The sequence below is a fragment of the Lepidochelys kempii genome, chromosome 6 (genome assembly GCF_965140265.1).
Source record: "Lepidochelys kempii isolate rLepKem1 chromosome 6, rLepKem1.hap2, whole genome shotgun sequence".
NCBI lineage: Eukaryota > Metazoa > Chordata > Testudines > Cheloniidae > Lepidochelys > Lepidochelys kempii.
In genome coordinates this window covers 10,407,701-10,435,308 of record NC_133261.1, presented here as the reverse complement: position 1 = coordinate 10,435,308, position 27,608 = coordinate 10,407,701, and the positions used below count along the sequence as shown (strand labels likewise).

General features: G+C 57.0%; 1 protein-coding gene across 3 annotated transcripts in view; it reads left to right on the top strand.

Annotated features, from left to right (window-relative positions):
* The first annotated feature begins 2,452 nt into the window (after nucleotides 1-2,452).
* The window catches only part of SRCAP (Snf2 related CREBBP activator protein), a 30,326-nt gene continuing 5,170 nt past the window's right edge, over nucleotides 2,453-27,608 (top strand). Inside the window, exons 1-33 of one of the 3 annotated variants that reach the window (XM_073350369.1) lie at nucleotides 2,536-4,104; nucleotides 4,867-4,940; nucleotides 6,152-6,384; nucleotides 7,945-8,184; nucleotides 8,503-8,688; nucleotides 10,650-10,790; nucleotides 11,219-11,453; nucleotides 11,791-12,056; nucleotides 13,391-13,481; nucleotides 13,624-13,713; nucleotides 14,411-14,566; nucleotides 14,649-14,902; nucleotides 14,978-15,155; nucleotides 15,476-15,612; nucleotides 17,333-17,502; nucleotides 17,599-17,791; nucleotides 18,331-18,467; nucleotides 18,953-19,139; nucleotides 19,426-19,595; nucleotides 19,889-20,220; nucleotides 20,502-20,798; nucleotides 20,892-21,056; nucleotides 21,933-22,157; nucleotides 22,395-22,697; nucleotides 22,779-23,026; nucleotides 23,358-23,701; nucleotides 23,993-24,195; nucleotides 24,385-24,554; nucleotides 24,793-24,989; nucleotides 25,130-25,244; nucleotides 26,518-26,646; nucleotides 26,732-26,914; nucleotides 27,338-27,421. In XM_073350369.1, coding sequence (XP_073206470.1) covers nucleotides 4,043-4,104; nucleotides 4,867-4,940; nucleotides 6,152-6,384; nucleotides 7,945-8,184; nucleotides 8,503-8,688; nucleotides 10,650-10,790; nucleotides 11,219-11,453; nucleotides 11,791-12,056; nucleotides 13,391-13,481; nucleotides 13,624-13,713; nucleotides 14,411-14,566; nucleotides 14,649-14,902; nucleotides 14,978-15,155; nucleotides 15,476-15,612; nucleotides 17,333-17,502; nucleotides 17,599-17,791; nucleotides 18,331-18,467; nucleotides 18,953-19,139; nucleotides 19,426-19,595; nucleotides 19,889-20,220; nucleotides 20,502-20,798; nucleotides 20,892-21,056; nucleotides 21,933-22,157; nucleotides 22,395-22,697; nucleotides 22,779-23,026; nucleotides 23,358-23,701; nucleotides 23,993-24,195; nucleotides 24,385-24,554; nucleotides 24,793-24,989; nucleotides 25,130-25,244; nucleotides 26,518-26,646; nucleotides 26,732-26,914; nucleotides 27,338-27,421 — 6,195 coding nt within the window. In that variant the 5' untranslated portion in view covers nucleotides 2,536-4,042. Of the gene's footprint in view, nucleotides 2,496-2,535; nucleotides 4,105-4,866; nucleotides 4,941-6,151; nucleotides 6,385-7,944; nucleotides 8,185-8,502; nucleotides 8,689-10,649; nucleotides 10,791-11,218; nucleotides 11,454-11,790; nucleotides 12,057-13,390; nucleotides 13,482-13,623; nucleotides 13,714-14,410; nucleotides 14,567-14,648; nucleotides 14,903-14,977; nucleotides 15,156-15,475; nucleotides 15,613-17,332; nucleotides 17,503-17,598; nucleotides 17,792-18,330; nucleotides 18,468-18,952; nucleotides 19,140-19,425; nucleotides 19,596-19,888; nucleotides 20,221-20,501; nucleotides 20,799-20,891; nucleotides 21,057-21,932; nucleotides 22,158-22,394; nucleotides 22,698-22,778; nucleotides 23,027-23,357; nucleotides 23,702-23,992; nucleotides 24,196-24,384; nucleotides 24,555-24,792; nucleotides 24,990-25,129; nucleotides 25,245-26,517; nucleotides 26,647-26,731; nucleotides 26,915-27,337; nucleotides 27,422-27,608 lie in introns of those variants that run through there. The other 2 variants (XM_073350372.1, XM_073350373.1) reach the window with 2 other exon arrangements.

Sequence of the window (27,608 nt, the reverse complement as noted above, 5' to 3'; positions counted from 1 at the left end):
AAATGGGAACAAAAAAGAACCCAGATCTCAAGGACTAGGGGGAAGATGAGCCCTAATGGACCCTGCTCTGTTAATTCAGAGGGAAGCAGGATGTTCGTGGAAAAGTTGCTGGATGGTTCAAGTGCATCTGACTGCTGTCCCCAGGGGGCAATAGTGAGACAGCAGAGGGAATGGATTTGTTTGCAATGTATGATTTGATAGCATCCTATTACCTTGAAATGGGATTTGAAAAGCTACTTTTCTGTCTACATACATCCTTCTCTCTCCACCTATGCCCATGCGTGCCCCTTCCTCCCTGCACATATCCCTCCTCTTCCACATCACCCATCAATCCTTATCCACACTCCTCTATCACTGCCTCCCTCCACATCCACACTGCTCCATCCACACCCACCTAATCTGTCCTTCTGAATACATCCAGTCCATCCATCCCCATATACTGGCTGTCTGTATCCATCCCTTCCCATACACGCTCATCTATATCCGTCCCTCCATATGCACATCTTTCCATCCATTCATCCCCATATGGACCCCTCTGTCCATCCTCCCACACACCCCATGTATCTGTCTCCATACACTCAGACCTACACTCCCCTTACTCATTAGCTACTGGGATTGTTTATGCAGAAACAGGGTGGATTCTTCCTCAGGTGGAGTGTTTAAATAAAGACAAGATGTCTTTTTCTCAACTCTGCTCTAGATCAGCCAGGGAGGTGTGGGGCTGGATGCAGGAAGCATTGGGGGAGGTTACCAGCCCTGGGGGATTCCAGCTAGATCATCTGATGGGGGCTAATTCGTGGCCCCAAGAGTTTAGCAAGCGATAGCGCAGGCCTGGCCACTCGCGCTCTCTCTCCATAAAGCCCATCCATGGCTCCATCTAGGTGAAGACGCTGATCGCATCCACACACGAGCACCAGTAAAAGGGGCATTGGCAGAAAATTTTGCAGAGAAAAATTATCACAAGGTTCTGTTAAGTTTCCCCAGACAGTAGATAGTGACAATCCACCGTGGTTCGGCTCCAGTGTTCTCCCTGAAGAGCTCAAGGGAAATACCCCCTCAAAAACGGGTGGGGAAAATCCTTGACATCCTTCCATGGAACTACATTTCCCAGCAGCCTCCTCGGCACTCGGCTGGAGAACTGCATTTCTCAGCCTCTTCCTGTGTCGCCGCCCGCTCCCACGGAACTACGTTTCCCCGCCTCCCCTTCTGTCCGGGCTCTATGGAATAATATTTCCAAACGCCCGCCTCTGCCGCTCCTCCATGGAACTACTTTTCCCGTCATCCCCTGCGCCCTATCTCCGGGCTGGACTCCATTTCCCACAATCCCGTGAGCTCAGAGCTCTTTCTTTCCTCGCCGGGAGTCGAGACTTCACTTCCCGCGCTCCCCGGCTTCCTCCTCTCGCGAGACTTCGCGGCCGCATTGGTCCCGTTCTGTCCCCGTTGTCCCGCTCGAACTCCACTTCCCGTCATCCCTCGCGCCTCTGACTGTGTCTCCCTTTCACCTCTCGCGAGAGTTGCCGGGCGGCGAAGCGGGCGCGGGGGGGGGCGGCCCTGGTGGTGGAGGTGGTGGCGTCCGCCATTTTGCCGCGGCGGCTCGGCTCGGCTCGGCGGGGCCTGGTTCGGGGTCGGCATTCGGGTGGGAGGGGCCAGCGCGGGGCTGATCGGGGCCGGCGGGGCCCGAGCGCGGGGAGGGGCGGGGTGGCTACGGCCGGGGGGCTGCGGATGGCGGCGGATCTTGCCCGGCGGCAGCGCTGGGGCTGAGGCGGCGGCAGGAGGAGGCGGAGCAGGAGGCGCCTCCCTCCCTCCTCCCCCCTCCCACCCAGGTAAGATGGCGGCCCGGCCGGGGCTCCGCGCTCCCCCCCCCGCCCCTACCCATAGGGGCGCGAGACGCGCTTGGGGAGGGAGGGGGCGCGAGGGAGGAGGGGGCGCGTGCGCCGCCAACGCTCCCCCTCCCCGCGCGGCACTAACCGCCGCCTTCCCTGGCGGGGGGAGCCTCGCTCTGGGGCGTCCGGGGCAACGGGGATGGGGTCAAAGGGCAAAAGGGTGATGGGTTGGGGTGTGCAGGGGTCAAGGGTCAAAGGGTGTTGGCGTGGGCTGTAGGGATCAGAGGTTAAAGGGTCAGAGGGCAAGGCGTGGTGGGTTAGGGGTGGGGGTCAAAGCGTGGTGGGTTCATAGAATCCTAGAATCTCAGGGTGGGAAGGGACCTTGGGAGGTCCCCTAGTCCAGCCCCCTGCTCAGAGCAGGGCCAATCCCCAATTTTCGCCCCAGATCCTTAAATGGCCCCCTCAAAGATTGAACTCACAACTCTGGGCTAAGCGATTGCCTAGTTAGGCACTGGGGATAAAGGGGCAAGAGAGGGCTGGGCTGGGGCTGATGAGATCAAGGGGGAATAGGGATAGGGGCTGAGGGAGGGCAGGGGTTAGAAGTCAAAGGGCAAGTGGGGTTGGGTTGAAGTGGGTCAGTGGCTATGGAGTCAGGAGCAGCACAGCTAGTGGGTATGTCTCAGTGGGCTGCAGATCTGAGGGTGTCTGAGCGGGGTCGGGGGGCATCAGAGCTTGTGTAACAGGTGGTTGCGGGGTCAGTGGGGCAGGGAGCATCAGGGTTGATGGGACAGGATCAGGAGTTGGCCCAGCAGGCAGCCATGAGTTTAGTGGGGCAGGGGACATCGGTGTTGGCACAACAGGCAGTCATGGAGTTTGTGGGGCCAGGGGCACCAGGGCTGGATCAGGGGGAATGGGAGTTTGTCAGTTTGGGTCAGGGGTTGCTGGGGGACAGTGTGCCAAGATTGGTAGTGACAGCAGAGGCAGGACAGTCTCCAGGCAGGACAGAGGTGGTTGACAAAAGGGAGTCGGCAGCACGGGGTCTTGGGAAGAGGGAGATGGTGGACATTGGGGTGTCAGGCTTGGCAAGACAGAGTTGTGAGGTAATGGGATTGGGGGGGTATAGGATGATGGGTTTGGCAGGTTTAATGATACAGAGATCAAGAGTACTGGGGTTGGCTAGATGGGGTCAGAAGGTACTGGGGTTGGAGGTAGAGGGGTATGCAGTGACAGGACGGGGTGATTGGTTAGTGGACTTAGTGACAGTACCCAGGGTATCAGGCTTGAAGGACACAGATTACAGGAATATGATAGGGTTGGCAGGACAGGACCAGGGTGTAACAGTGGCAGGACCTGGGATAGTGGGACAAAACCCTGATGTGACAGGCTTGGCAGGATGGGTTCAGGAATCAAGGGCACTGGAGGCAAAAGTGGGACTGGGTAAGGAGGTGGTAGAAGCGTCTGGGATGGTGGGAAAAGGGGTGACATGGCTCACAGGCTGGGACCGGGGACTTAGTGGGTTGAAGGTGGTGGGAAACAGAGTGGCTGAGTTGTCGGGACAAAGTGCAGAGGTGCTGGTGTTGGAAGAGGCAGTGAGATGGGGACCTGGGGTGGCAGGGATGGCAGGATATGGGGGGATGGGGCTGGAGGGACAGGGTCGTGTATTGGGAGTGATGGAGGCAGTGGGGCTCGGGATGGCAGGTTTGGCATTGGAAGGGCGCAGCGTGAGGGAGTTAGTGGGACAGGGTCAGGCCTTGGCAGAGTTGGTGGTGCCAAGGCATGGTGTGCAGGCGCTGGCAGGACAGGGTCATGGGTTGGCAGGCGAGCGACGTGGGGTGACAGAATCGGTGGGGTGGGGGTTGGCAATGGAGGGATACAGGGCAAGGAGGTTGGCAGTACGGGGTCAGGGGGTGACAGGGTTGGAGGTGGTTGGGCATGGGCTCCCTGGATTGTCGGGACGTGATCGGGGGTTCCAGGGCACGGCATCACAAAGTGGGGTCAGGAGGCAACTGAGTTAGCAAAAACAGGACACCGGAGGCCGGGGTGGGCACATTAGGATCAGGGGATGACTGAACTGGTGGTGGGGGGACACAGGGTAACTGGCCTGATTGGGTGGGGAAGTGGGGCTGTGGGATTGGCAGGGATGGGACAGGGCATAGGTAACAAGGAACAGCTAGGCACATGGGATCAGGAAGCAGGAAGGTGTAATAGGATTGGGGCTTATGGGGGTCAGGGTAGTGATGGGGAGGACACACAGGTTGCAGTGTGGGGATGCAGTAATGTGGTGAGCATGATGAAGTCAGTGGGGTGGGGGGGCAGGATTTAGCAGGTAATGACAATGGGATTGAGTGACAAGGGATGGGTCAGGAAGGGGTCACAGGGTGGGCCAAGATTGGATGTAATAGGGACACCAGGGCATCAGCAGATCAGAGGGTGGGAGATTAGAAAGTGGTGAAGGGCTGAGAAGGGCTAATATGGGATAAGGGATAGGATACAGTAACAGAATGGAGCAAGGTGGCAGACAGGGAAGTGGCCAGGATTAGAGGAGAGAATGCAAGGGTCTGGGCTCCTAACTTCCTTGCAGACAAGCCAAGCTAGCAAGCTAAGTGGAGATGGGTTATACCTGCCTTGACGACATCTAGGCATTGCTGTTGGCGGCCAGCCGTCTCCCAGGCTCCGCACTAGGACAGACAGGGTGTCCGCGTCCCTGCCTCTCCCCAGCACCCTCAACAGGTCTCTGCCTTTCCCCATAGGCAGGGATTTGGTAGCTGGTGCTCAGAGAAAATTCTCCATTATGTCCTGCAGCTAGGTCCATAGTCTGCCAACTGCATTTCAGGCCCAGAGAGACAGGTTTAGCTAGACCCAAGGACTGTTCTGTGCGAGCCATGTTGGACCGAGGGCACAGGGAAAAGTGGGAGGAATTGGGGGGGGGATCGGGTCTGTATCCCTGTGGAGTACCCTTCCAAGGAAAGGGCTGGGATTAGAAAAGTGTGAAGGGAGAGGGAAGTCTGGAGCCATGCCCCCATCCTGTCCCATCTTGCTGCAGGAGCGGTCTTCCCCGGGAAAGAGAAACCGTGGAAGTGGAGTCTGACGAGGAGGAGGAGTTCTCAGCTCACACAGGTATGGCTGGGATATGCTCTCTGGTGGCTCAGGGCTTTTCCCCCCTCTTGGGGGAAGCCAGCAGTGTAGCATTGCCTTTGAAGCAGGAAGCTTTGGATGTTCTCCAGAGCTGTGTCACATTTCACCCCATAGACAGGTGCATTTCAGCAGCAGGCAAGTGAATCATTCCCCCTGTAAGAAACCCTTTTGAGATCCCAAATTCAAAAGTGATGGAAAAATACAGATCACTGATGAAAAGGGCTGAGGGATCAGATGGGCAGAGGTTGGTTATGGATTCCCTGTGTCAAACTGGGAAGCGGTCATTCTTGGGGGAATCCTGACAAAGAAGGTGTTGCGTTTCCAACTATTTAAAAATATTGTTGTTGACTTAAGGTTTCCTCCTAGCGTGAAACAAAAACATCTTGAACACCATGGGCCTGTCTTCTTGTTCTGTTGTCGTATGGCACTTAGTGCAGTGGGGTCCTGGTTTGTGACTCATGCATCTAGATGCTACTGTGATAATAATATAAATAAGATCGTATATGAGCATTCTTGCTAAATAAATTGATTTCAGCTGCAAGCCTCAGTCCTGGACGCATTAAAAGTGGACTTATACTAGCGATGCTGAACTTGGAAACTTCCCGATCAACTCTTTCAACTTAAGGCAGTAGACTGTGTCTGTATTATAGAGTTGCCACAGCACATGTCGATTGGTGTAATGTAAATCAGTGCAGATTAACTTAGGTCAGGCCAAGTTCATGCTTATCCCAACTTCAGCAGCTGTTAAAATATGAACAACAATTGAAATTAAAGTGTCGTGTGTCCTGAGCTTAGCTCCCAGTTCTTGGTAGTTGATTGACAGGTAGAACTGGCAGCAAAAGGCAGTGTAGTCAGGGAGGGAGTTTTTCCCCATTATAAACATTTTTTTTCATTGAAGATGAACGTCTACAGCACAGCAGAGAGCCAAGGAATCCTAGCTCTGTTCCATCCTGCTCTAACCCACTAGACCCCACTCCTCTCACAGAGCCAGGGCTAGAACCCAGGAGTCCTGACTCCCAGCCCTTGCTGTAACCACTAGACATACTCTCATCTAGTTCTGTTTCTGCAAGGTGAGTCTCCCCAGAGGAGATGGGTGTTGCCTTCTGAGTATGGGCAGCTTTCGGTAGCAGAGGAGTCCCTTCAGCTGGCAGCGTGAATACACAGTTGATGGCTACTTCCCCATCTCTTGCCAGGTGATTCAGAGACAGGCAGCCCCGAGCGCAGGCTGGGCTGCCAGGGGACCCAGGAGCTGGACAGTTCGTCCCAGCGGTTGCTTGACCAGAATGAGGCCGGTTCCCAGCATGCACTGGAGCAGGACGACAGCACTTCGGCCACGAGCAAAGCTATCGGGGCGCGAGGCGAAGAGCAAGGGAGCAGTAAAATGCAGAGCCATCCTCCCCAACAGCACCATGCACTGCGCAGTGAGGTAGGGGCTCCCAGCCTGGCCTTGGAGCTGACCAGGAACACACTGCATTGCTGCCTGCGTGGGAGAGCTGGAGAAACGCGAATGCTGCTGGGGGTTCAGAAAGGGGCGCTCTCCTCTCGCAGTCAGTGCTGACCCCAGTGTGGTACTTGGGGAAGCTGTGCTGCAAGGAGCAGTGTGGGGGCTCACTAGCGGGCTCCCTCCCCTCAGTCGGTGCTGACCCCAGCACTTGGGGGAGCTGTGTTTCAGGGTAGGGAGCGCTCTCACTTTAAAGTCAGTGGGCGCTGTGCTGTATGGAGCAGGGTGGAAGCTCAGTAGGGGGTGCTCTTCCCTTGCAGTCAGTGCTGGCCCCAATGCCGTGCTGGCAGTCGCTACTGCTATGTCTACTCTACAAAATGATGTCGACCTAACTTATGTCAGCGTACAGCCACTGCAGTTGTTATATCGCTTGTGTGTGTGCACACTTGGCTCCTTGCGTTGTCGGTGCCTGTTCTCACCAGGAGCACTCGTATTGATGGTATTGTCAGTGTGGGACAGCTCCTGAAAACCAGTAAGAGTCAGCGTGAACAACACTGACATTGCGTCGATCTAATTGTATAAACTGTGACTCTGCGCCACTCGGGGAGGTGGTCACTAAATCAGTGTAGAGAGGCACTTGCATCAGCAGGAGCCAAATTTAAGTGAAGACACTTCCACAGCTAGGTCAACACAAGGCAGCCTGTGTTGCCCGAACCCTGCAGTGTAGACCTGGCCTTTGCTGATGTGGGTCTTTCATTAAGACAGTGATACTCGGACTGAGGCTTAGGAGCCGCATGTAGCTCTTTAAAGTGTCTCCTGCGGCTCTTTGCAACACATGATATTAAAACATCGTGTGATTAAATTATTAACCCGTCTAAGTTATTAACCAATCAGGATGTTGTTACTATACTATTAATCAGTTGTAGTTGATAAAATAATAATACTCGCTCACTCGTTTTGCTGTGAGAATTCATTATTTTTTTATATATATATCTATATATTACTGTAGTGAACGAAACAATGCATTCACACTACTGCGGCTCTTTTGGGTAATATTGATCACTAATTTGGTTCCTGAACCACTGAGATCTGAGTACTGCTGCATTAAGAGACTTAAAATAAGTCAACCCGCGTTTCTATTAATGCTGTCCTGGCCCCTTTTTTCAAGACCTGGAGTATTAATCTTACTGTCTTGTCCAAATCTTAAATGTAATTCCATTCTGCTTCCTTAATTCCGTCTGCAGTTTCAGGTGGATATGGGATTCTCTGTCACTTCCCATCCAAAACTGTTATATGCAGCTGATAATTAGAGGCCATGCCTCAGCCAAGAGCTGGCTGCACCTGGGTGAGGGATCCCTGTATAAACAGCCCCCCTCCCCACTCCAGAGACTGCTTCATCCCGGCACCAGGCAAGGCTTTCTTGTTCATACACAAGGGGAAAAGCACTTTTACCGTCCTTAGGCTGAAAGGGCTGCTGAGTTCACTGGTTCCATATGTAGCTGTGGCAGTGGCTGTCCCAGTCATCTCATCCTCTTTCGCCCCCAGATTGCACCAGACAAAATGACGGGGAGCAATCCTGTGTCACCGGCCTCTTCGGGGTCACCTGCCTCCAGTGGCAGCGTCTCGCCGCCACACCTCACTCACGATTCCTCCCTGGACAGTCACCTGGGCTTTGATGTGCCCAGGCTGCAAAGCAAAGCTCTGGCGTCCCCAGGAGTTTATGCCTCGGACCCGGCCAGCATGTGGGACAAGACGCATGCTGAGATCGCTGAGCAGGCCAAGCACGTGAGGAGCTGACTGTGTCTGAAGGGTCCCCTGGGCTGGAGCCCTCCATGCTCCCAGGGCCATGCCAGGGTGGGGGGTGGGAGGAAGTAGGGGATGTGACCCAGATGCTCTCAAGGAGACCGTCAGGTCAAGGGGGGGAGATAATGCCCTGGCTGGGGAGGAGGGGTAATGTGACTCTGAGCCCCTCTAGGTCCCTTACCCCTGTGTCACTGTGGGTCATCTCCTTTTGTTTAGGGTCAGATGGGTCTCGGCCCTGCCTTCCAATCTCCCGTGATGGGTGGGGGCTGGGATCCCTGCTGACTTGGTGCTATGTTCCAGGAGGCAGAGATTGAGAACCGCATCGCGGAGATGAAGAAGGAGGGCTTCTGGTCCCTGAAGAGGCTCTCCAAGGTGCCGGAGCCAGTTCGCCCCAAGGTGCACTGGGATTACCTCTGTGAGGAGATGCAGTGGCTTTCGGCAGACTTTGCCCAGGAGCGACGCTGGAAGAGGGGTGTGGCCAGGAAGGTGAGTTCTGCCCCTCCCTGAAACAGCTCTGACTCGTTTATTAAGTCCCCTAAAACCCAAAGGTGGGTTTGGATTGTCTTGGAAATTGCTGTGCCTCAAGGAGCTGTAGGGCAGGGTAAATGATCCAAACTTGGGGGCATCTGAGATAGACCTGTGAAAGTATCACATGACATGAAAAAGTTCTGGGTCTTCTAACTCTCTCTTACACGCATCTGGGGCTGAAACCTATTGCTGTGATCCTCCCCCCATTCAGGATTGATCTCAGCCAGCATTTCATACCCACTGACCCTCTGGGAAATCGATAGCACAAGAGTCATTGAGGGTCAAATTTGGGAATTCTAGCACAGGTCAAGCCACAATGCAGGGTGGATTGATTTAAATTGAAGCTATTTAAATGACTAATTTTAATCACGATTTAAATGCAAGAAGGTAGCCTTGATTTAAATCATTTATTTTACTCTCGTTTTGCATTTATACTTTTTAGTTACTTTCCTAAAGAAAGGTTGATTCTCATTGGTTGGTAACTATTACAATATATTGATTTACAACTAAATATAACCTTTACACTAAATTTGGTGCTTCTTTTAGTTAACCAGCAGGATACGCTACTTACACCTTCATTTAAGCAAGTATATAGTTTAACTTACATTTACTCTGATTCTTAATTTTTACATTTTTGTTAGTTTAGAAAACAATGAATGATGCATTTCTTATTTACTAGATGATTTGTTTTTTACATGTAATTTGTGCCAAACTCAATTTGGGTGGAGATTCAACTAAAATGCACAAAAACAGCATTTTTGAATGTTTTTTAAATAGTTAAATAAAACTATCTTAAACGTGCTAGATAAATAAGAAAAGTTTATCGGACAGTTTATCAAAATATGTTTTACGTTGAAAACTGATTTATTAAACAAAAGAAGTACTTAGTGCATTGAACTGTGGTTTTGATCACCATGTCCTTCAGAATTTTAGAACTAGTAGATCATGCCCTCACACGCCTAGTTTTTATTCATAGAATTGGAAGAAGAAAACAAGCTTTTCTGCTTTTTCAACACCCAGCTCATTTTGTAACTGAATTACCTGTTCATTGAACTGAATTAGTTGGATAAACTGAAATGAAGCAAATTATTCTGCAGGTGCAGAAGAGGCTACTTATGTCAAAAGCTGGTTTACCACTACGACAAACTCTGGTTCCAGGTGCTTTGCCTGTGACTTCCACCAGTTCAGTGCTTAGTCTTTCTTTAAAACTTGGGAACAAATATGAACTGCTAATTTTTGTATTTAATTGTAATTATTTTGTAGACTCAATAGATTATAGTAAATTGAGGTCTTAACATGGGTTGTCATTTCAAATTTAACTTAAATAGGTTTATTTTAAAATATAAACCTGTAGCTAATTTAAATGTTGAAATCTGATTTTAAAAAACACTTAGATTTTTGTTCACCATGCCATGCCAAAGAAGGTGGTGGAAAGGTACATGTGTAGCAGGGGACAGGATCTCTGTTGCAAGGCAGAGAGTTTGCAGGTCACTTCGTATCAGGGTAGCTGGATGGCTCCTGTGTTCTATGAATTCAAGTCCTGCCCTCAGCAGCTTTCTGTGACTGCTGGGCACATTTTGCAGGGGATTTACTAAGGGTTCTGCCCTGAGAGCACACCTTAGGGCTTAACAGGTGGTATTTCCAAGGGCTCTGAAATCCATCCAGGCGACATCTGTCTGTCCATGTTCCTGTGTTCCATCTAGGCTTGCTCTGTCTGTCCTAGGTGCTGAACGGAAACCTCCCTCACCCTTCTCAAACTGTGGCTGGTGACCCAGCTGTTGGTTGGCAGCATGTCCCTGGGCTGTTGCTCCAGCTAGAGAGATCTCCCCCACCCCCAATACAGTCTGCCCTGGGTTGGTATAGCCCCCTTCTTCCCCCCAGCCATGCATGCATCTCATCCTCCTCCTCCCCTCCCCCAGGTGGTGCGGATGGTGATTCGGCACCATGAGGAGCAGAAGCAGAAGGAGGAGCGAGCCAAGCGTGAGGAGCAGGCCAAGCTGAGGCGCATCGCCTCCTCCATCGCCAAAGAGGTCAAGCAGTTCTGGAGCAACGTGGAGAAGGTGGGTAGGGCGTGCAGCTCTGGAGGAGTGCTCAGGCTGGCTTTGGGCCTGGCCTTTCTCATATAAGAGTTGTCACACAACATACAGGCCTCTAGCCTGGTATCCGTGCCTCTTCGCTGCTCTAGCTCAGGCTGTTGGGCTTCTCTGTCCCAGCATCCCCTGCTCTCTGTCATTTCAGCTTGGGTATCATGACTCTCTAGCCCGAGGTCCCTGCCTCTCTTCTACTCCAGGGTGGGTTTCACTAACACAGCGTCTTGTATCGAGCAGTAGAATACAGTCAGGGGGGAGATTTCCTTTTGCCCCTCAGCAGGAAGGTTCTTCAGAAGCGAGGATGACAGGCTAACAATATGCTGCTTTTTGAGACCTCCCGCTTATCCTTCTCTTTCACTTGGATGTCCCTGCCCACCCCCCTGGCCCTCCACTGGCAGGTGGTGCAGTTCAAGCAGCAGTCTCGCCTGGAGGAGAAGAGGAAGAAGGCCCTGGACCTGCAGCTGGACTTCATCGTGGGCCAGACAGAGAAGTACTCAGATCTGCTGACTCAGAGCCTCAACGAGACCTTCCCCATAGCCAGCAAGACTGGCTCCTCCTCCCACATCAGCTCCTCCCACGCCGGCTCCACCACATCCAGTCCCCCACCACCTCCACACCTCACCGACGAAGAAGGTAGGGAACCCAAACACCCCACGTCCCATTCCCTGCTCACCTTGAGCCAGCCAGTCCTCCCCTAGAGGTTAAAGGTCTTGTGTCCGTTTCCCCTGAGTTGGCCAGTCTCTCCTGCCATGGGGCTGGATTGAAGCTGGCACCCTTTAAAGAAGAAAGATTCCATGTCCCATTCCTTGAGCCCTCCAGTCCCTTCCCCCTCCAAGGCCAGATCAGCTGGCGCCCCCTACAGAGGAAAGGCCCCAGATCTCACTCCCAGGGTTCCTTAGTCCCAGGGTTCCCCACTTGCCCTGTCAGTGCCCCAGGTGTATGGTTCACACCCTGCTTCCTCCTCCTGCAGATGGGGACTTCCAGCCCCATGAGGAGTCAGACGACGAGGAGACGATTGAGGTGGAGGAGCAGCAGGAAGGGAATGACTCGGAGACGCACCGGCGTGAGATAGAGCTGCTGAAACAGGAGAGTGAGCTGCCCCTGGAGGAACTGCTGCAGTCCCTGCCCGCCCAGATCCTGGAGAATTCCTGCAGCGCTGCCCCCTCCATCTCCAACAACGAGGAGGAGGAGACTGCGCGGGAGAGTGAGGAGGAGGTAGAGAAACAATCCAAGATGGTAAAGATGACTGAGGGGTGGGTCAGACCTGCTAGGGAGGCTAAGGGGATTGGTGATCAGCGACAGTCTCAGGGCGCTAGACGGGACACCCCTGACTGAAGCAACGCTTTGCTCGGAGCAAGCACCTCCCTTCTCAGTCTACTGACCTGGAGATCCAGCTGCACTCGGATCCCTTAAGCCAGTGGTTTTCAAATCTTTTTCAGGCGACCCAGTTGAAGAAAATTGTTGATGACCGCGACCCAATGGAGATGGGGATGAGCAGTTTGGGGTGTGGGAGGGAGCTCTGGGCTAGGGCAGGGGATTGGGATGTGGGGGGAGGAGGGCTCTAGGCTGGGGATGAGGGGTTTGGGGTGTGGGAGGGGGCTCCGGGTTTGTGGGGGTCAGGGCTGAGGCAGGTTGTTGGGGTGTGGGAGGGTGAGGGCTCTGGGGTGGGGCTGGGGATGAGGGGTTTGGGGTGTGGGAGGGGGCTCCAGGTTTGCATGGGCTCAGGGCTGAGGCAGGTTGTTGGGGTGTGGGAGGGTGAGGGCTCTGGGGTGGGGCTGGGGATGAGGGGTTTGGGTGTGGGAGGGGGCTCTGGTCTGGAGCAGGGGGTTGGGGTGCAGGAGGGGGTCAGGGCTCTGGGTTGGGGGTGCAGGCTCTGGGGTGGAGCCAGGAATGAGGGGTTTGGGGTGTGGGAGGGGGCTCTGGGCTGGGGGGGAGGGCGGGCTCAGGCCTGGGGCAGGGAGTTGGGGCATGGGCTTACCTCGGGCGACTCCTGGTCAGCAGCGCAGCAGGAGTGCTAAGGCAGGCTTCCTGCCTGTCCTGGAACCGCGCTGCGCCCCAGAAGCAGCCAACACTAGGTCCGACTCCTAGGAGGAGGTACGCAAGTGGCTCCACACAGCTCTTGCCTGCAGGCACTGCCCCCCTCCTCCTCCCCCCACCGCTCCCATTGGCTGATTCCTGGCCAATGGGAGTGTGGAGCCGGAGCTAGGGGCAGAGTTCAGAGCCCTATGGCTTCCCCCGCACCCCCGAGCCGGACCTGCTGCTGGCCGCTTCTGGGGCACGGTGTCAGAACAGGTAGGGACTAGCCTGCCTTAGATGGGCAGCACTGCCAACGGGGCTTTTAACGGCCCAGTCGGCGGTGCTGACCAGAGCTGCCGCGACCCAGTGCCTTACATTCCATAAGCCAGTACTGGGTCGCAATCCACAGTTTGAAAACCACTGCCTTAAGCTGCATGATCTGTGTCCCCCAGCTAGGCCACGGTAGGAGTGCCTGGGGGGGCCAGGGCTCTCCTTTTGAGGTAGGAGGGCCTGGCCCCAGCCTCTTCTCCCAGCCCTCTACTTCATGCCTCCAGCAGGAGAAAGCAAAGTCCGTCATGCAGAGGAACAAAAGGCCGTGGAAGCCTGACAAGGAGGATGAGGAGTTCACGGCCAACGAGGAGGAAGGTGAGCATGGCAAGGGACCTGCTGGAGCAGCTAGGCTCTGGGTGGATGGGAGGGACCTGACTGCCACTGGTGGCTGATGGGGGTAACAGATTAACAGGGCTTTCTCCCATCCACATGGTAACACAGCCCATTTTCTCCTCAGCTGAGGATGAAGAGGAGACGATTGATGCTGAAGAGAAGCTGGAAGGGGACATGGATCACAGGAAGGAACTGGATGACTTGGCCCAGGAAGGTATGGAGGGGGTGGGAGGAGAGTATGTCTGGGACAGGCCTAACTGTCCTCGTAGCTCCAGGATTCTCCCCTATGCTTTAACGGCATGGGTCAGAGAGATTTTAATCCTCTGACCACACCCAAGCTTGCGAGGGGATGGAGCCCTCAGGGTGTAAAGATCTTCTCAAGACAGGGTATTAACCCCAGCAGCGGGGCCAAATCCAACAGCTTGGGAAGCCCCTGATCCGTCCTTGGCAGATTTGTTGGTGGAGCCTCATTCTGAAACCAGTTTCTGCACCTTCTCCTCCGTGCTGCCTTGTTGCTAAGCCCTGAAGAATAAGGCCTTGTGGGACTGGACTGATTCCAGCCATGTAGCACTGATGTTCAGCGTGGCCTGGATCTCTCTCAGGGACACAGGGTCAGTTTCTCTGTCCCACCATCCCCAGGGCTCCTGGCAAAACTGTCCCCCAAGTCATGTGATCAATGTTCAGGGAGCACTTAAACAGGTCCCTGCCTGGCCCCATAGGCTGGGATTTGGTAGCTGGTGCTCAGAGAAACCTCTCCATTGCAACCCTCAGCCAGGTCCTTCCTGTGCTGGCTGAGTTACAGATTTGGAGAGACATCTAGTCACAGAGGGGGGTGGAACACAACATGACCCCTGCCCCATCCCACCCTCTGCGTGTTCCCATGCGCCCCTGACCCTGTCGCTGTCTGGCAGGGGAGCTGCCCATGGAGGAGCTGCTGCAGAGATATGCCGGCGCCTACGCCTCAGACTTTGAGATGGATGAGTCGGATAGCTCCTCGGATGCCTCGGAGCCCAGCACCTCGGAGTACGAGGAGGAGTCAGAGGACGAGGACAGCAGCAGCCAGTCAGGTATAGAGGGATGAGGCAGCGCGGTCCGAGGAGTGGGTGGGTGTCTTAAGGCAGGGCTGATGCTAGCTGGATCTTGCCCCAGACTCCACCGCAGAGGAGGAGAGTGAGGAAGAGGAGGAGAGCCAGGAGGAGGAGGAGGATACCCCTGCTGAGGAAGTGACGGCGGTGAGCCGGGAGGAAGACTTTGGCGTGGAGTACCTGTTGAAAAGGGACGAGGATCGGGGAGAGGGGCGTAACGACGCAGCCCCCACCCTGGGGCCCAAGAAGGAGATCACAGACATCGCAGCCACTGCCGAGAGCCTGCAGCCCAAGGGCTACACTCTGGCTACTACCCAGGTAAGCGGGACCGCAGTGGGGAGGGGGTTGGAGGAGGGAAGGCAGCCAGACTAACTCACTCCCCCTTTTGTGCAGGTGAAGACGCCCATCCCTTACCTGCTGCGGGGGACCCTGCGGGAGTATCAGCACATCGGCCTGGACTGGCTGGTCACCATGTACGAAAAGAAGCTCAACGGGATCCTGGCGGACGAGATGGGGCTGGGCAAGACCATCCAGACCATCTCCCTGCTGGCTCATTTGGCCTGCGAGAAGGGTGAGGGGGTGGGATGGGGCTGCATGGGGCGGCTCCATCTCTGACGGGGACAATCCTGCCCCAGGTGGGGACAGGCTAGATGGGCCCAGATGCCTGGATTGCAATAGCCACCTGCCCCATTGGTGGCATCTGCAGAGAAGCCCAGGGCTGACAGACTATGGAGATGGAGCTCCCTTCCTCGGGGGCTCGGGGAGGCTCATTGGTGAGGAGGGTATGTGGAAGAGATTGCCATGCTGCTGCTCAGGCTTTGCCCACCTTGGCGCGCCAAGATCCCTGAGTCCGCAGCTCGAAAGCAGCCCTGCTCTGTGTTGGTCCCACAGGTAGCTGGGGTCCCCACCTGATCATCGTGCCCACCAGCGTGATGCTGAACTGGGAGATGGAGATCAAGCGCTGGTGCCCCAGTTTCAAGATCCTCACCTACTATGGGGCACAGAAGGAGCGCAAGCTCAAGCGGCAGGTGAGGAACTGGGGCTCCTCTGTTACCCCAAATGCATCCCCCAACTGGGATACAGGACTGCCTCCTTATGGTGGCTGAGGATTGTCTGCTCTCCCGGGCATTGGGGACGAGAGTCATAGAGTATAAGCCAGAAGGGACCACTAGATCTAGTCTGACTTCCATATAGAGCACAGGCCATCAACACCACCCAGCACCCGCACACTAATCCAGCCAGCGAAATGTGGCCAATGTATTGACTAGCCTGTTGTGTGCCACAGGCAGAGTAGGCGGGACCGGTGCATCGACACCAGCAGGGAAATAATTAGATGCAAGATCCCCAGATGGGGACCTGCGCCCACACACTGCAGTGGAAGGGGAAGTCGTCTCCTCCAACCCAGGGTTCCTGCCAGTCTGACCTGGGGGACAGATTCCTTCCCAACCCCATATACAGCGATCAGTGAGACTCAGCCCTTGTGAGCAAGAACCAGCCAGCCAAGCACTTGAGAGAGAGACTGCTCGGTGCCACCCAAGTGCCCTGGCCCGCCCTCCCAATGTCCCATTTCCAGGGTGGCCATCCCTGATGCTTCAGAGGAAGGAGATGATAAAAGCCTCAGAAAAACAGAATATATGGAGGAAATCCCTTCCTGGACCTGGCTAAAGCCCTGAAGCATGAGCTTTAGGAACATAAGAAATAAATCTGCCCCCTGCCAGCACAAGCAACCCCGTCATACAATCGCACGCATACGTTTTTCCAGCTTTCTCTTAAAACTAATGGAGATTTTTGCTCCTAGAACTCCTACTGGGGGTCTGTTCCAGAACCTCACCCTACTGATAGTTAGAAGCTGCCTTCTCATTTCCAGCCTGAATTTGTTCATGGCCAATTTATATCCATTTGTTCTTGTGCCAACTTTGTCCTTTAGCTTCAATAGCTCTTCTCCCTCCCTGGTATTTACACACGCCCCCACCCCCCACTCCCTGGTGTATTTATAGAACTCAGTCAGATCCCCCTCAGTCTTTGTTTGACTAGACTAAATAAGCCACGCTCTTCCAGTCTCCTCTGGTAGGATCAGCCCTCTGTTTGCCTGGTCATCCTCATAGCTGTTCTCTGCACCTGTTCCTGATGGAATTCACTTTTCTGGAACCAGGGGGCCCAGAACTCTGTACAGTATTCCCAGTACCTTGGACAATGGCATTAATACTTCTCCCTGTCTCTACTGGAAATGCCTCTCCTGAGGCATCCTAAGATCACATTCACCTTTGTCACTGCTGCGTCACGTTGGTGCCTCATAGTCATCCTGTGATAGACCCCCACAGCCATGTCTCTCTCCTCTCTTGCTTCCAGCTGATGAGCTTGTAACAGAAATTCTTATTATTAGACTCGAGATGCAGGACCTTGTACTTTGTCCTGCTGAATTTCATCCCATTTCTGTCACTGTGGTCTTCAAGGTCAGATTTTCCTGTATAATAGTCCAATCTTCTGCATTGACAGTGTCTCCTAGGTCTGTATCATTAGCACACTCCTGCTTTATGAGCAGGCAGGCTTCTGTAGGGTTGCACAGGATACTGGCTGGCTCATGGGGGCGGGGAATGGACCCGGGGCCTTTCCCCTTTGAGGGCACCAGCTCCAGTCTGGTCCTGGGCTGTAGAACCACCTGGTTTGGAGATGGGAAGGGGATCTGGGTGGTCCATCTTCTCTGGCTGCTCGCAGCCCCTCCCAATGTAACCCAGCTCCCCTCTGTAGGGCTGGACCAAGCCCAATGCCTTCCACATCTGCATCACCTCTTACAAGCTGGTGCTGCAGGACCACCAGGCATTCCGGCGCAAGAACTGGAAGTACCTGATTCTGGATGAGGCCCAGAACATCAAGAACTTCAAATCCCAGCGCTGGCAGTCGCTGCTCAACTTCAACAGGTGGGTGAGGTACCCCCCTGAGGTGGGGAGGGCCCTGGCCTCGCGTGGCCCAGCACGCTCATTGCTTTGCCTTTCCTTTCCCCGTGTCTCCTCCAGTCAGAGGCGGCTGCTGCTGACAGGCACCCCCCTGCAGAACAGCCTGATGGAGCTCTGGTCCCTCATGCACTTCCTGATGCCCCATGTCTTCCAGTCGCACCGCGAGTTCAAGGAGTGGTTCTCCAATCCACTGACAGGCATGATCGAGGGTAGCCAGGAGTACAACGAGAGCCTGGTCAAGCGGCTGCACAAGGTGCGGGTGGGAACTGCTGTGGCTGCAGTGGAAGGGGAGAAGGAGCTGCTGGGGGTGGGGAGCAAGGGCTGCTAGGAATCAGGCCTGGGGTGGGGTCTGCGAGGGATTGGGGTTGGGAGAGGGGATGGGTCAGGACCGGGACCTAGGCAGTTTGATCTAGTGCTCGGAGCAGGGGTGACAGGCCTAGTGGTCAGAGGCCAGGCCAGGGGGCCAGAATTGGGAACCAGTCAGGAAGTCAGTAGGTTGCCCAGACAACTTTCTGTGCTTCCTCCTGGTTTAAATAGTACAGTTGGGGCAATCGGTGGGGGCCGGGCATCGTCCCCAAGCAGGATCCTCATAAGTGGTGCCTCTGGGAGGGGTCAGAGTTCTGCAAGCCCCATGACCCCCAGGGTGGGGGGGCTGCCCAGTGTTGGCCAGGGTGTGAGGGCAGACTTTCCCTGTTAGGCTGGGCTGGGCATTCCCGCTGGTGATCAGGACAGCTGTGACGGTTGGGGGCAGGGCTGGCTTTCAGACTGATGGCTCTGCCCCACCCCTGGCAGGTGCTGCGGCCCTTCCTCCTGCGAAGGGTTAAGGTGGATGTGGAGAAGCAAATGCCAAAGAAATATGAGCACGTCATCAAGTGCCGGCTGTCCAAGCGCCAACGCTATCTCTATGATGACTTCATGGCCCAGGCCACGTGAGTGCAGAGGGCACAGGACGCTTGGGTTTATCCTGGCTCTTGGGGGCGTGGGGTGTCTAATGGGTTAGAGCAGTGGGGACTGGGAGCCAGCACTCCTGGGTTCTGTCCCCAGCTCTGGGAAAGACTGGTGCCAGATCCCAACTCGGGTCATTGCGTTCTGCCTCTCTAACTCCTGCCCATAGTGTCAGTTGGGTACAGAATCCACCTTCGCTGCTCTGTTGCACTGCTGTGTTAATCAGTCACTGCTCCCTGCCCCAGAGGTAGCTGCATTTCAGTATTGCCTGAGGGGTCCCTGTGCAGTGGCACGGTGTGGTTACCCGGCCGCTGCTGTGCTGCACCCCAGAAGCGGCCGCATCTCAGCGCTGGGTGGTCGATCCCAGGGTGGCATTGCTGGGTGGTTCTTACCCACCCGCCAGTCCAGAAATGCAGCATGTGGTGGCAGCAAGGAGCTCGAGCTGACTCTGCTCTTGCTTGCCTCTCAGCACCAAGGAGACTCTGGCCACAGGGCATTTCATGAGCGTCATCAACATCCTGATGCAGCTGCGGAAGGTCTGCAACCACCCCAACCTCTTCGACCCCCGGCCCATCCACTCGCCCTTCATCACCCAGGGCATCTGCTTCAGCACCGCCTCCCTCGTCCTGTGCGCCCTCAACCGGGACCCCTTTAAGGCAGGTGCCCCAGCCCTTCAAGGGGGGTGGGGGGTGGGACACAGGGCTCTAGGGGACTTCAGTTCCAGTCCAGCCCCAGGACAGGGGCTTGGCTGGCTCAGGGATGGGGGCGGGGTAGAGATGGGGCCTTTCTCTAGGGAGCCCTGGCTTGCTCAGGGGGAGGCAGGAATGGGACACAGGCCCTTTCACCTTCCTGCCTGCCCTTGTGTTGGTGTTGCTCCGGGGGGAAGTACTAGGAGCCATGGGAGGGCTGGTCCTCTCCTAACTGGGCCTGGCCCCTTTGCAGCATGTGGACATGGGCATTTTCGACCTCATCAACCTGGAGGGGCGCGTGTCCCGCTACGAGGCCGACACCTTCCTGCCTAAGTGGAAGGTGACAAGGAAGCTGATCGAGGAGATCGCCGAGTCCCCGGACCCCCCGCCCAGGCCCAAGCCTGTCAAGATGAAAGTGAACAGGTACCGCAGCCCCCCATGGGGATCTCAGCGGGAGGGAAGGGGGCTGCCATGGCCATGGGCTGGGGGGGATGGGGATCTCAGTGGGGGGAGGGGCTACCATTGCCCAGGACAGAGGAATCTTGGGGGCAGTGGAGGAGGCTTCCATAGCCAATGCCAGGGGTTTTGGGGGAGGGGGCTGCCATAGCGCAGAGCAGGGGGTTGGAGGGGAGTCCTGGATTTGTCGGGGGGTCGGCAGGGAGTGGCGAGTTCCCTTGCCCCCGCACTTTAACCCCATCTGTTCCCCCTCCCTGCAGGATGCTGCAGCCAGTGCCAAAGCCAGAGAACCGGACTGTGGTGCTGGTGAACAGCCCTCGCCCTGTGGCCCCCTTGCAGAGACCTATGGCTCCTGTGTTGCCAGAGGCCCTGGCCCCCATGCACCCCATGGGCCCAGTTCTCCCGGGGCCCGTTCAGCCTCCCCTGCTCCCTCACCCTATGGCCGTACCCATCTCGCTGCCCCTGCCCCTCCCACCATCCCCAGTGCCGGTGCCTCCTGCTGCCAGGCCGCAGGGCCCAACGCTAGTGCCTACGCTGAGCCAGAACAACGCCGCTGCCGCCGTGCTCCAGGCCCCGGTGTCCGCCCCGCAGGGTAAGGGCCCTGCCCAATGGGAGGGGTGGGGCGGGGCTGGGTCCCCACTGGGATCCCCTGCAGCAGGGCCCTTTCCTCTGCCCTACTGGGGGGGGGTGGCCTGGATTTCCCTCCCCTCTCCTTTTTGGAGGGCAGGGCCAGGCCAGGTAACAGCTCCTTGGACCCTGCCCCATCTTTCCCAGGGTGGAGGAGCTGGGCTGGTATCCCCCTCTCCCTTCCATGGGGGCGTGGCTAGGCTGGCTGACTCCTCCCCTCTAACCAGCCCCTGTTTCCTCTCACAGTCCTGCCTACACTGATGCCTGCGGCCCAGCTGGTCCCGAATGCCCCCCAGCCCCCTGTGCTGCCGGCCCCTGCCACTGCTGCTGCTGCTGCTGCCTCCACCCTCAAGCCCAGCCCGGTGCCAGCCCCCGCCGTGCGGCTAGCCACCAACCCACTGAACCCGGGCGCCGTGGGGAGCATGATGAAGCCAGTGACAGTCCATTCCACCACTAGCACCCTGCCTGGCTACAACTTCCCGGCCACCAGCGCTGTGCAGCAGAGGCTGCTGCTCTCCCCGGACATGCAGGCCCGGCTGCCCTGTGAGTACAAGGGGCACTGCAGGGAGTGGGGGGGAAGGCAGCAGGTGTCTGCCCCCTCCCCTCCTGGGAACTGACCCCGTCCCCTCTCCGCAGCGGGCGAGGTGGTGAGTATCGCACAGCTGGCCTCGCTGGCCAACCGGCCCCTGCAGAGCGCCCCAGGCAGCAAGCCCCTCACCTTCCAGATCCAAGGGAACAAGCTGACCCTGACGGGCACCCAGGTGCGGCAGGTCACCATGGCCCAGCCCCGACAGCTGCAAAGTAGGTAAACCCCTCCCTTCAAGTGGCCCCAGGCACCTCTGCTTCCCCTCTCCTTCTTCCATCCTGGTGAGGGATCTCTGTGTAACCAGCCCCCACGCCCTACCCCAGAGGTGGCTGCATCTCATCAGTCCCTGCACACTGTGTGATCCTCCCACTAAGAGCCCTCTCCCTGCCCCAAATCCTCGCTCCCCTGCTTCCACCATTGCTGTTCTCACTGTCTCTCCCTCAGCCCCCTGTGCCCTGGCTGCTTGGCTGGCTTACCTGCTTTCTCTCCTCTTCCCCTCCACTCAGCCAGAGCTCTGCTGGGGGCTGCTGAACACTCGTACTTAGACCGGACGAGGCAGGGTGGAGGGAGGGGGCATGAGAGACTGCAGCACTTGGGGGAGGAGATGGAAGAGCCAGGGGGTCCCAGTGGGTGGAGTAAGAACGGATCTGGGGGAGTGGGGTCCTGGAGAACAGCCAAGGGGCACGGTGGGGAAGAGCAGGGAACCAACAGGCACCAGTGGGGTGGGGAGCCCTGGGGCGAGCAGAGCGGCGCTGGTGAGGTGGGGTGGGCAGCGGTGCACAGAGGGATGCCGGTGGGGTGGGGAGTGGGAACCGAGGGCCAGTGGTGGGCAGGCAGCGGAGGGGCACCATAAGGGAGTGTTGGGGCATGGCGGGGCAGACGGCCAGGGTGGGATCCCTCTAAGCTCCAGCCGTCTCTGCCCATGAGGCGCCTGTTGACCCGAGGGAGAGAGCAAAACTCCAAGCCTGACTCTGCTGTAAGGCCCCAGTGCCAGCCCGGCCGGGTCGCTGCAGGGGGGCGCACAGGGGACGGGGATGGGGTGGGCGTGCTCTGGTGGGGAAGCCCAGCTGTTCATGCTTTCTCCCCTGTAGGGAATGTAGTTCACCTGGTCTCTGCCGGGGGGCAGCACCACATCATCAGCCAGCCCGCCCAGGTGGCTCTCATCCAGGCCATGACCCAGCAGGGCGGACAGGCGCAGGGCGGGGTGCAGGCCATGTCAGGCCCCCAGCCCACCACCATCCTGCCCGCCCCAGCCTCTGCCACCACGGCAGCCACCACTTCAGCAGCCATCAGCGTCCCCATAGCTGCCACACAAGGTGAGTGTCAGTGGCCAGGGGGCAGATCAGGGCGAGCGGCAGGCCGGACTCCTGGGTTCTATCCCCAGTTCTGGGAGCGGGGCGGAGCTAGTGGGTTAGGGCAGAAGGGGCTGGGAATTAGGTTTTGTCCCAGCTCTGGGAAGGGAGTGGGGTCCCGTGGTTCGTGTGGGGGTCAAGCTGCGTGCTGTGAGGGGGAAGATGTCTGCCAGGCTCTAACCCTGCTTTCCTCCTCCCCAGTGCCCTCCTCCATGGTGAACAGCTCTGGTGTGGTGAAGATTGTAGTGCGGCAGGCCCCGCGGGACGGCCTGGTACCTGCCCCAGCCCTACAGCAGCCTCCACGCCCGGCCACAGCCACCACCCTGCCGAGCCTGCCGGCTGCCCTGATGGCACAGCGAGCCCAGCTCCCCGTGGCACCCATGCCGCCCGTGCGGTTGCCCACTCAGCCACTGGTTCCGGTGCGGGCACCCACCCCACTGCAGGCCCTGGTGCGACCCATGATCCGAGTGGTGCAGACACAAGTGCCCAGCATGGAGCAGTCGGGTAAGCGGGTCATCTTTGCCTTCCTAGATGGGGCGTTGTGCCCTAGGACTCTCACTAACCCCGCTTGGCCTTTCTCTGCAGCTCCAGCACCGGCTCCACCTTCTCCTGCCACGGCGGCCCCTCTCCCCATCCCCCCTGCCACCACCATCGCTGCTGCTGTCTGCCCCGCACTGGCTCCGCGGCCCGCAGCCGCACCCAGCCCAGTGCCCAAGGAGGAACCCGAGACACTAATGCTACGCTCCACCACGCCCACCCCGCCTCCCCCGTCGCCACGGGCCCCACGGCACAGGCGGCAGCCCCCTCCCCCACCCCGGTCACCCTTCTATCTGGTGAGTGAATGTGCGGGGGGACTGGGCTTGGGGGAAAGAAGAGGGGGCAGATAGGGCAGGGAGGGGCTGGGATAGTCCATGGGGAGGAGGATCTCAGTGCAGTGGGGCAGGGATAGGACTGGACCAGGAGAGGGGGAGAAGAAGGATCTGGACCAGCTGGGCTGGGGAGAGGATCTCGGAAGAGTTGGGAGCTATGCTAGCCCGGACTGGCCCGGATGGAGGGGAGAGGATCTTGGGGGGTGGGGCTGGGATCTCAGATGTAAGGCAGCTCGGGGGGGGGCGTCCCATCGCCAACACTGACGTCTGTCCATCTGTGTGGTCCCGGTGGCAGGAATCACTTGAAGAGAAGCGGAAGAAGCAGAAGGAGGAGCGCCTTGACCGGCTTTTCCGCCTCAACGAGCAGCACTGCAACCTGGCCCCCATCTATGGCACCGAGGTGCTGCGCCTCTGCACCCTCTTCCCACCCAGCCCCCCTCGGGAGCAGGAGGAGGAGGGGCAGGAAGTGGCACCAGAGCTGGATGGCTGGAGGGGGGCCAGCTACAGCCACTGCTACGTGGCGCAGGTGCATCGGGACCCCCAGCACCTAGAGATGTATTGGCAGCGGGCCACAGCCGTTGCCCAGGCCATCCTGACCCCCCAGCAGAGGGTTGAGCAGTTGGCAGACATCATTGAGAGGTAACGCCTCCCGGCGGTGTGGCTGGGCCCCTCAGTGAGGAACGGGGATCTATGCAGCTGCCTTGGGAAGCTGGGGTTCGAACTTAGGAGTCCTGGCTCCCAGGCCCAACCTGCCCCATTCCAGGCCTGGGGCTGGAACCCAGCAGCCCTGACTCCCAGGCCCCTTCTCCACCCGACTGTAACCCACTCCCCTCCCAGAGCTGACAACCGTGGAGGCGCGTCCTCCGTCCCCCTGGCCTGCTGTTGTGCCCTGGCTGTTCGCACCCTCAGCCATGCCCGTTGTATCTGCAGGTTCATCTTTGCTATGCCTCCCGTGGAGGCGCCTGCCATCACCATTCACACCTCTCACCCGCCCCCGTCACTCCTGCTCCACCAGGCCATCTTCAAGGAGACGCTGCGGCGGGAGATCTCGCCCCGGGCCAGCGGCCTGCATCGCATCGTCTGCAACATGCGCACCCAGTTCCCCGACCTGCGCCTCATCCAGTACGACTGCGGTACGTGGGTGGGCCGGGCAGTGGGGGTCATGGCTAGCTGGGCCCCTGGCCGATCCAGGGGAGGGGTGGGAAGCAGGGAGGCTGGGCAGAGACGCTCTGCTCAGGCAGGGGCTGAGGGAGAAGCCAGGCTCTTAGTGGTCCTTACTCCTGCCTGGCTCGCCTGGTCACCATCCCTGATCCTTCCTGCAGGGAAGCTCCAGACCCTAGACCTGTTGCTGCGACAGCTGAAGGCCGGAGCGCACCGGGTCCTCATCTTCACCCAGATGACCCGCATGCTGGACGTGCTGGAGCAGTTCCTCAACTACCATGGGCACATCTACCTGCGCCTGGACGGCAGCACCCGCGTGGAGCAGAGACAGGTATCGCCGGCTGCCGCCTTGTTCTTGCACCCACGTGTCGTGGGGGTTCCCTCAGCAGCCAGGCTAGGGACTCCTCTGAGCCCGCAGGCCTCCTCTGCTATGCATCCACCTCACTCCTCTCCCAGAGCTGGGGACAGACCCCAGGAGTCCTGATTCCCAGCCCCGCAGCTGTAAACTCTAGAGCCCACCAGCCCCATATCCTGTCTGCTACCCCTCACTGTGGCTTCCCCCTTGACAGGCGCTGATGGAGCGTTTCAACGCTGACAAGCGCATCTTCTGCTTCATCCTGTCAACACGCAGCGGAGGCGTGGGGGTGAACCTGACGGGTGCTGACACTGTGGTGTTCTACGACAGCGACTGGAACCCCACCATGGACGCCCAGGCCCAGGACCGCTGCCACCGCATCGGCCAGACCCGTGATGTTCACATCTACAGGTCAGCCATGCGCCATGTCACCTGCTCTGACTCCTCCTGTCCAGCAGAGGGAGCCTGTGCAGTGCATGTCCCCTCCCCTCCCAGTCTGTGTGCCTGACCCTGCCCCAGAGGGTAAGTTGCCTCTCTGCTTCCCCCTGCAGGCTGATCAGTGAACGGACAGTGGAGGAGAACATCCTGAAGAAGGCCAATCAGAAGAGGATGCTGGGAGACATGGCCATTGAGGGCGGGAACTTCACCACAGCTTACTTCAAACAGGTACCTGGCCCTGCTGCAGCAGTCACACTCCCTGCTGCATTGCATCCCTTGCTGACCAGCTAAGTCATGGGCTGAAAGCTGAAACTCCCTACTGGGACCCAGGATTAGTGATTCCCAGCACCCCCAACCTACCAGACCCAACTCCCATCCCAGAGCTGGGGAGAGAACCCAGGAGTCCTGACTCCCAGCACCCCCTGCTCTAACCCAAGAGACTCCACTTCCCTTCCAGAACAGAACATAAGAATGGCCATACTAGGTCAGACTAAAGGCTTGCCCAGTATCCCATCTTCCGACCGTGGCCAATGCCAGGTTCCCAAGAGGGAATGAACAGAACAGGTAATCATCAAGTGATCCATCCCCTGTCGCCCATTCCCAGCTTCTCGCAAACACAGGCTAGGGACACCATCCCTGTCCATCTTGGCTAATAGCCATTGATGGACCTGTCCTCCATGAACTTACCTAGTTCTTTTTTGAACCCTGTTATAGTCTTGGCCTTCACAATATCCTCTGGCAAGGAGTTCCACAGGTTGACTGTGCGTTGTGTGAAGAAATACTTCCTTTTGTTTGTTTTAAACCTGCTGCCTGTTAATTTCATTTGGTGACCCCTAGTTCTTGTGTTATGAGGAGTAAATAACACTTCCTTATTTACTTTCTCCACACCAGTCATGGTTTTATAGATCTCTGTCGTATCCCCCCTTAGTCGTCTCTTTTCAAGCTGAAAAGTTCCAGTCTTATTAACCTCTCCACATACAGCAGCCCTAACCATTTTTATTGACCTTTTCCAATTCCAGTATATCTTTTTTGAGATGGGGTGACCACATCCGCACACAGTATTCAAGATGTGGGCGTACCAAGGATTTATATAGAGGCAATATGATATTTTCTGTCTTATTATCTATTTCTTTCTTAATCATTCCCAACGTTCTATTTGCTTTTTTGACTGCCGCTGCATACTGAGTGGATGTTTTCAGAGAATTATCCACAATGACTCCAAGATTTTTCTTGAATGGTAACAGCCAATTTAGACCCCATAATTTTATATGCGTAGTTGGGATTATGTTTTGCAACGTACATTACTTTGCATTTATCAACATTGAATTTGAGCTGGGGGGAGAACCCAGGAGTCCTGACTAAGCCCGATCTCCTTGATCCAATCCCAGAAATCTGGCTGAGTACATTGCTCTTGCTCTTACAAAGCCCCTCACTCAAGCAGGTCACTGCTCAGTATAACCCGGGGGTATCTATGCCTAACCTGGGTGTGTCTGCCCCTCAGCAAACCATCCGGGAACTCTTCGAAATGCCCTTGGACGAGCCGGCCAAGAAGGAAGGGGAGGTCCTCACCATGGCACAGGAGGACGAGGAGGATCCCATGGCCAACAAGCAGACCCAGATCCTGGAGCAGGTAAGCCCCACCCAGCCATGGGGAGGGTTGGGTTTCCCTCAGCTCCGCCTCCTCACCCACTGAGAGAAGTGTGTCTGGCCGGCAGGCGCTGTGCAAGGCCGAGGACCCTGAGGACATCCGAGCGGCCACACAGGCCAAGGCCGAGCAGGTGGCAGAGTTGGCCGAGTTCAACGAGAACATCCCCCTGGACGCAGACGAACGGCCCAGCAAGGAGGAGGAGGAGGAGATGTCCAAGGCGGAGCAGGAGATCGCCTCGCTCATGGAGCAGGTGCAGGGGCAGATTGGCTAGAAAGAGATCCACCCTGCATCATGTTGCTCCCCTTTCTCCTACCCTGCAGCACAGTGAACCCTAGTGTATCTCAACTGGGGGAGCATTGTACCGTGGGAAGGGGGTGGGTGGCTGTGTCCTTGCTGCCACCTGCTGGAGGGAATGAGCCCTGCTCTCAGTGGTAGGTTCAGAATCTCGCAAGCTTTTCCAGCGGCCCCTGCGCCCTGGGTGTAGCCAATCCTGTGGGCCCACCGTTTCAGGGCTCTTTTATGTGCAATAGGACCCAAAAGACCTGACTCCCAGCCCGCTGCTGCTCTACTCCAGTAGACCCCACTCCCCTCCCAGAGCTGGGGCTAGAACCCAGGAGTCCTGGCTTCCCAAATCCCTCTGGTAACTCCTGTTCATCATCTCCTGCCCTCGCAGCTCACCCCCATTGAACGCTATGCCATGAACTTCCTGGAGGCCTCTCTGGAGGACATCAGCCGAGAGGAGCTGAAGCAGGCAGAGGTGAATGCGACCCCTTTAATCCCTTCATCGTTTGGGGCCAGGTGGGGGATCTCATCCTGGCTGGCCAGAGTAGCTTTGTCCACAGCCTTGGCTTCGGCAGCACCTCCAAACCTCAAGCGCGTGGCTCCCCCCATGCAACGCAGCTTCAGTGGTGTGGCCGCACAGCAACCATCTCTCAGGCTGTTGT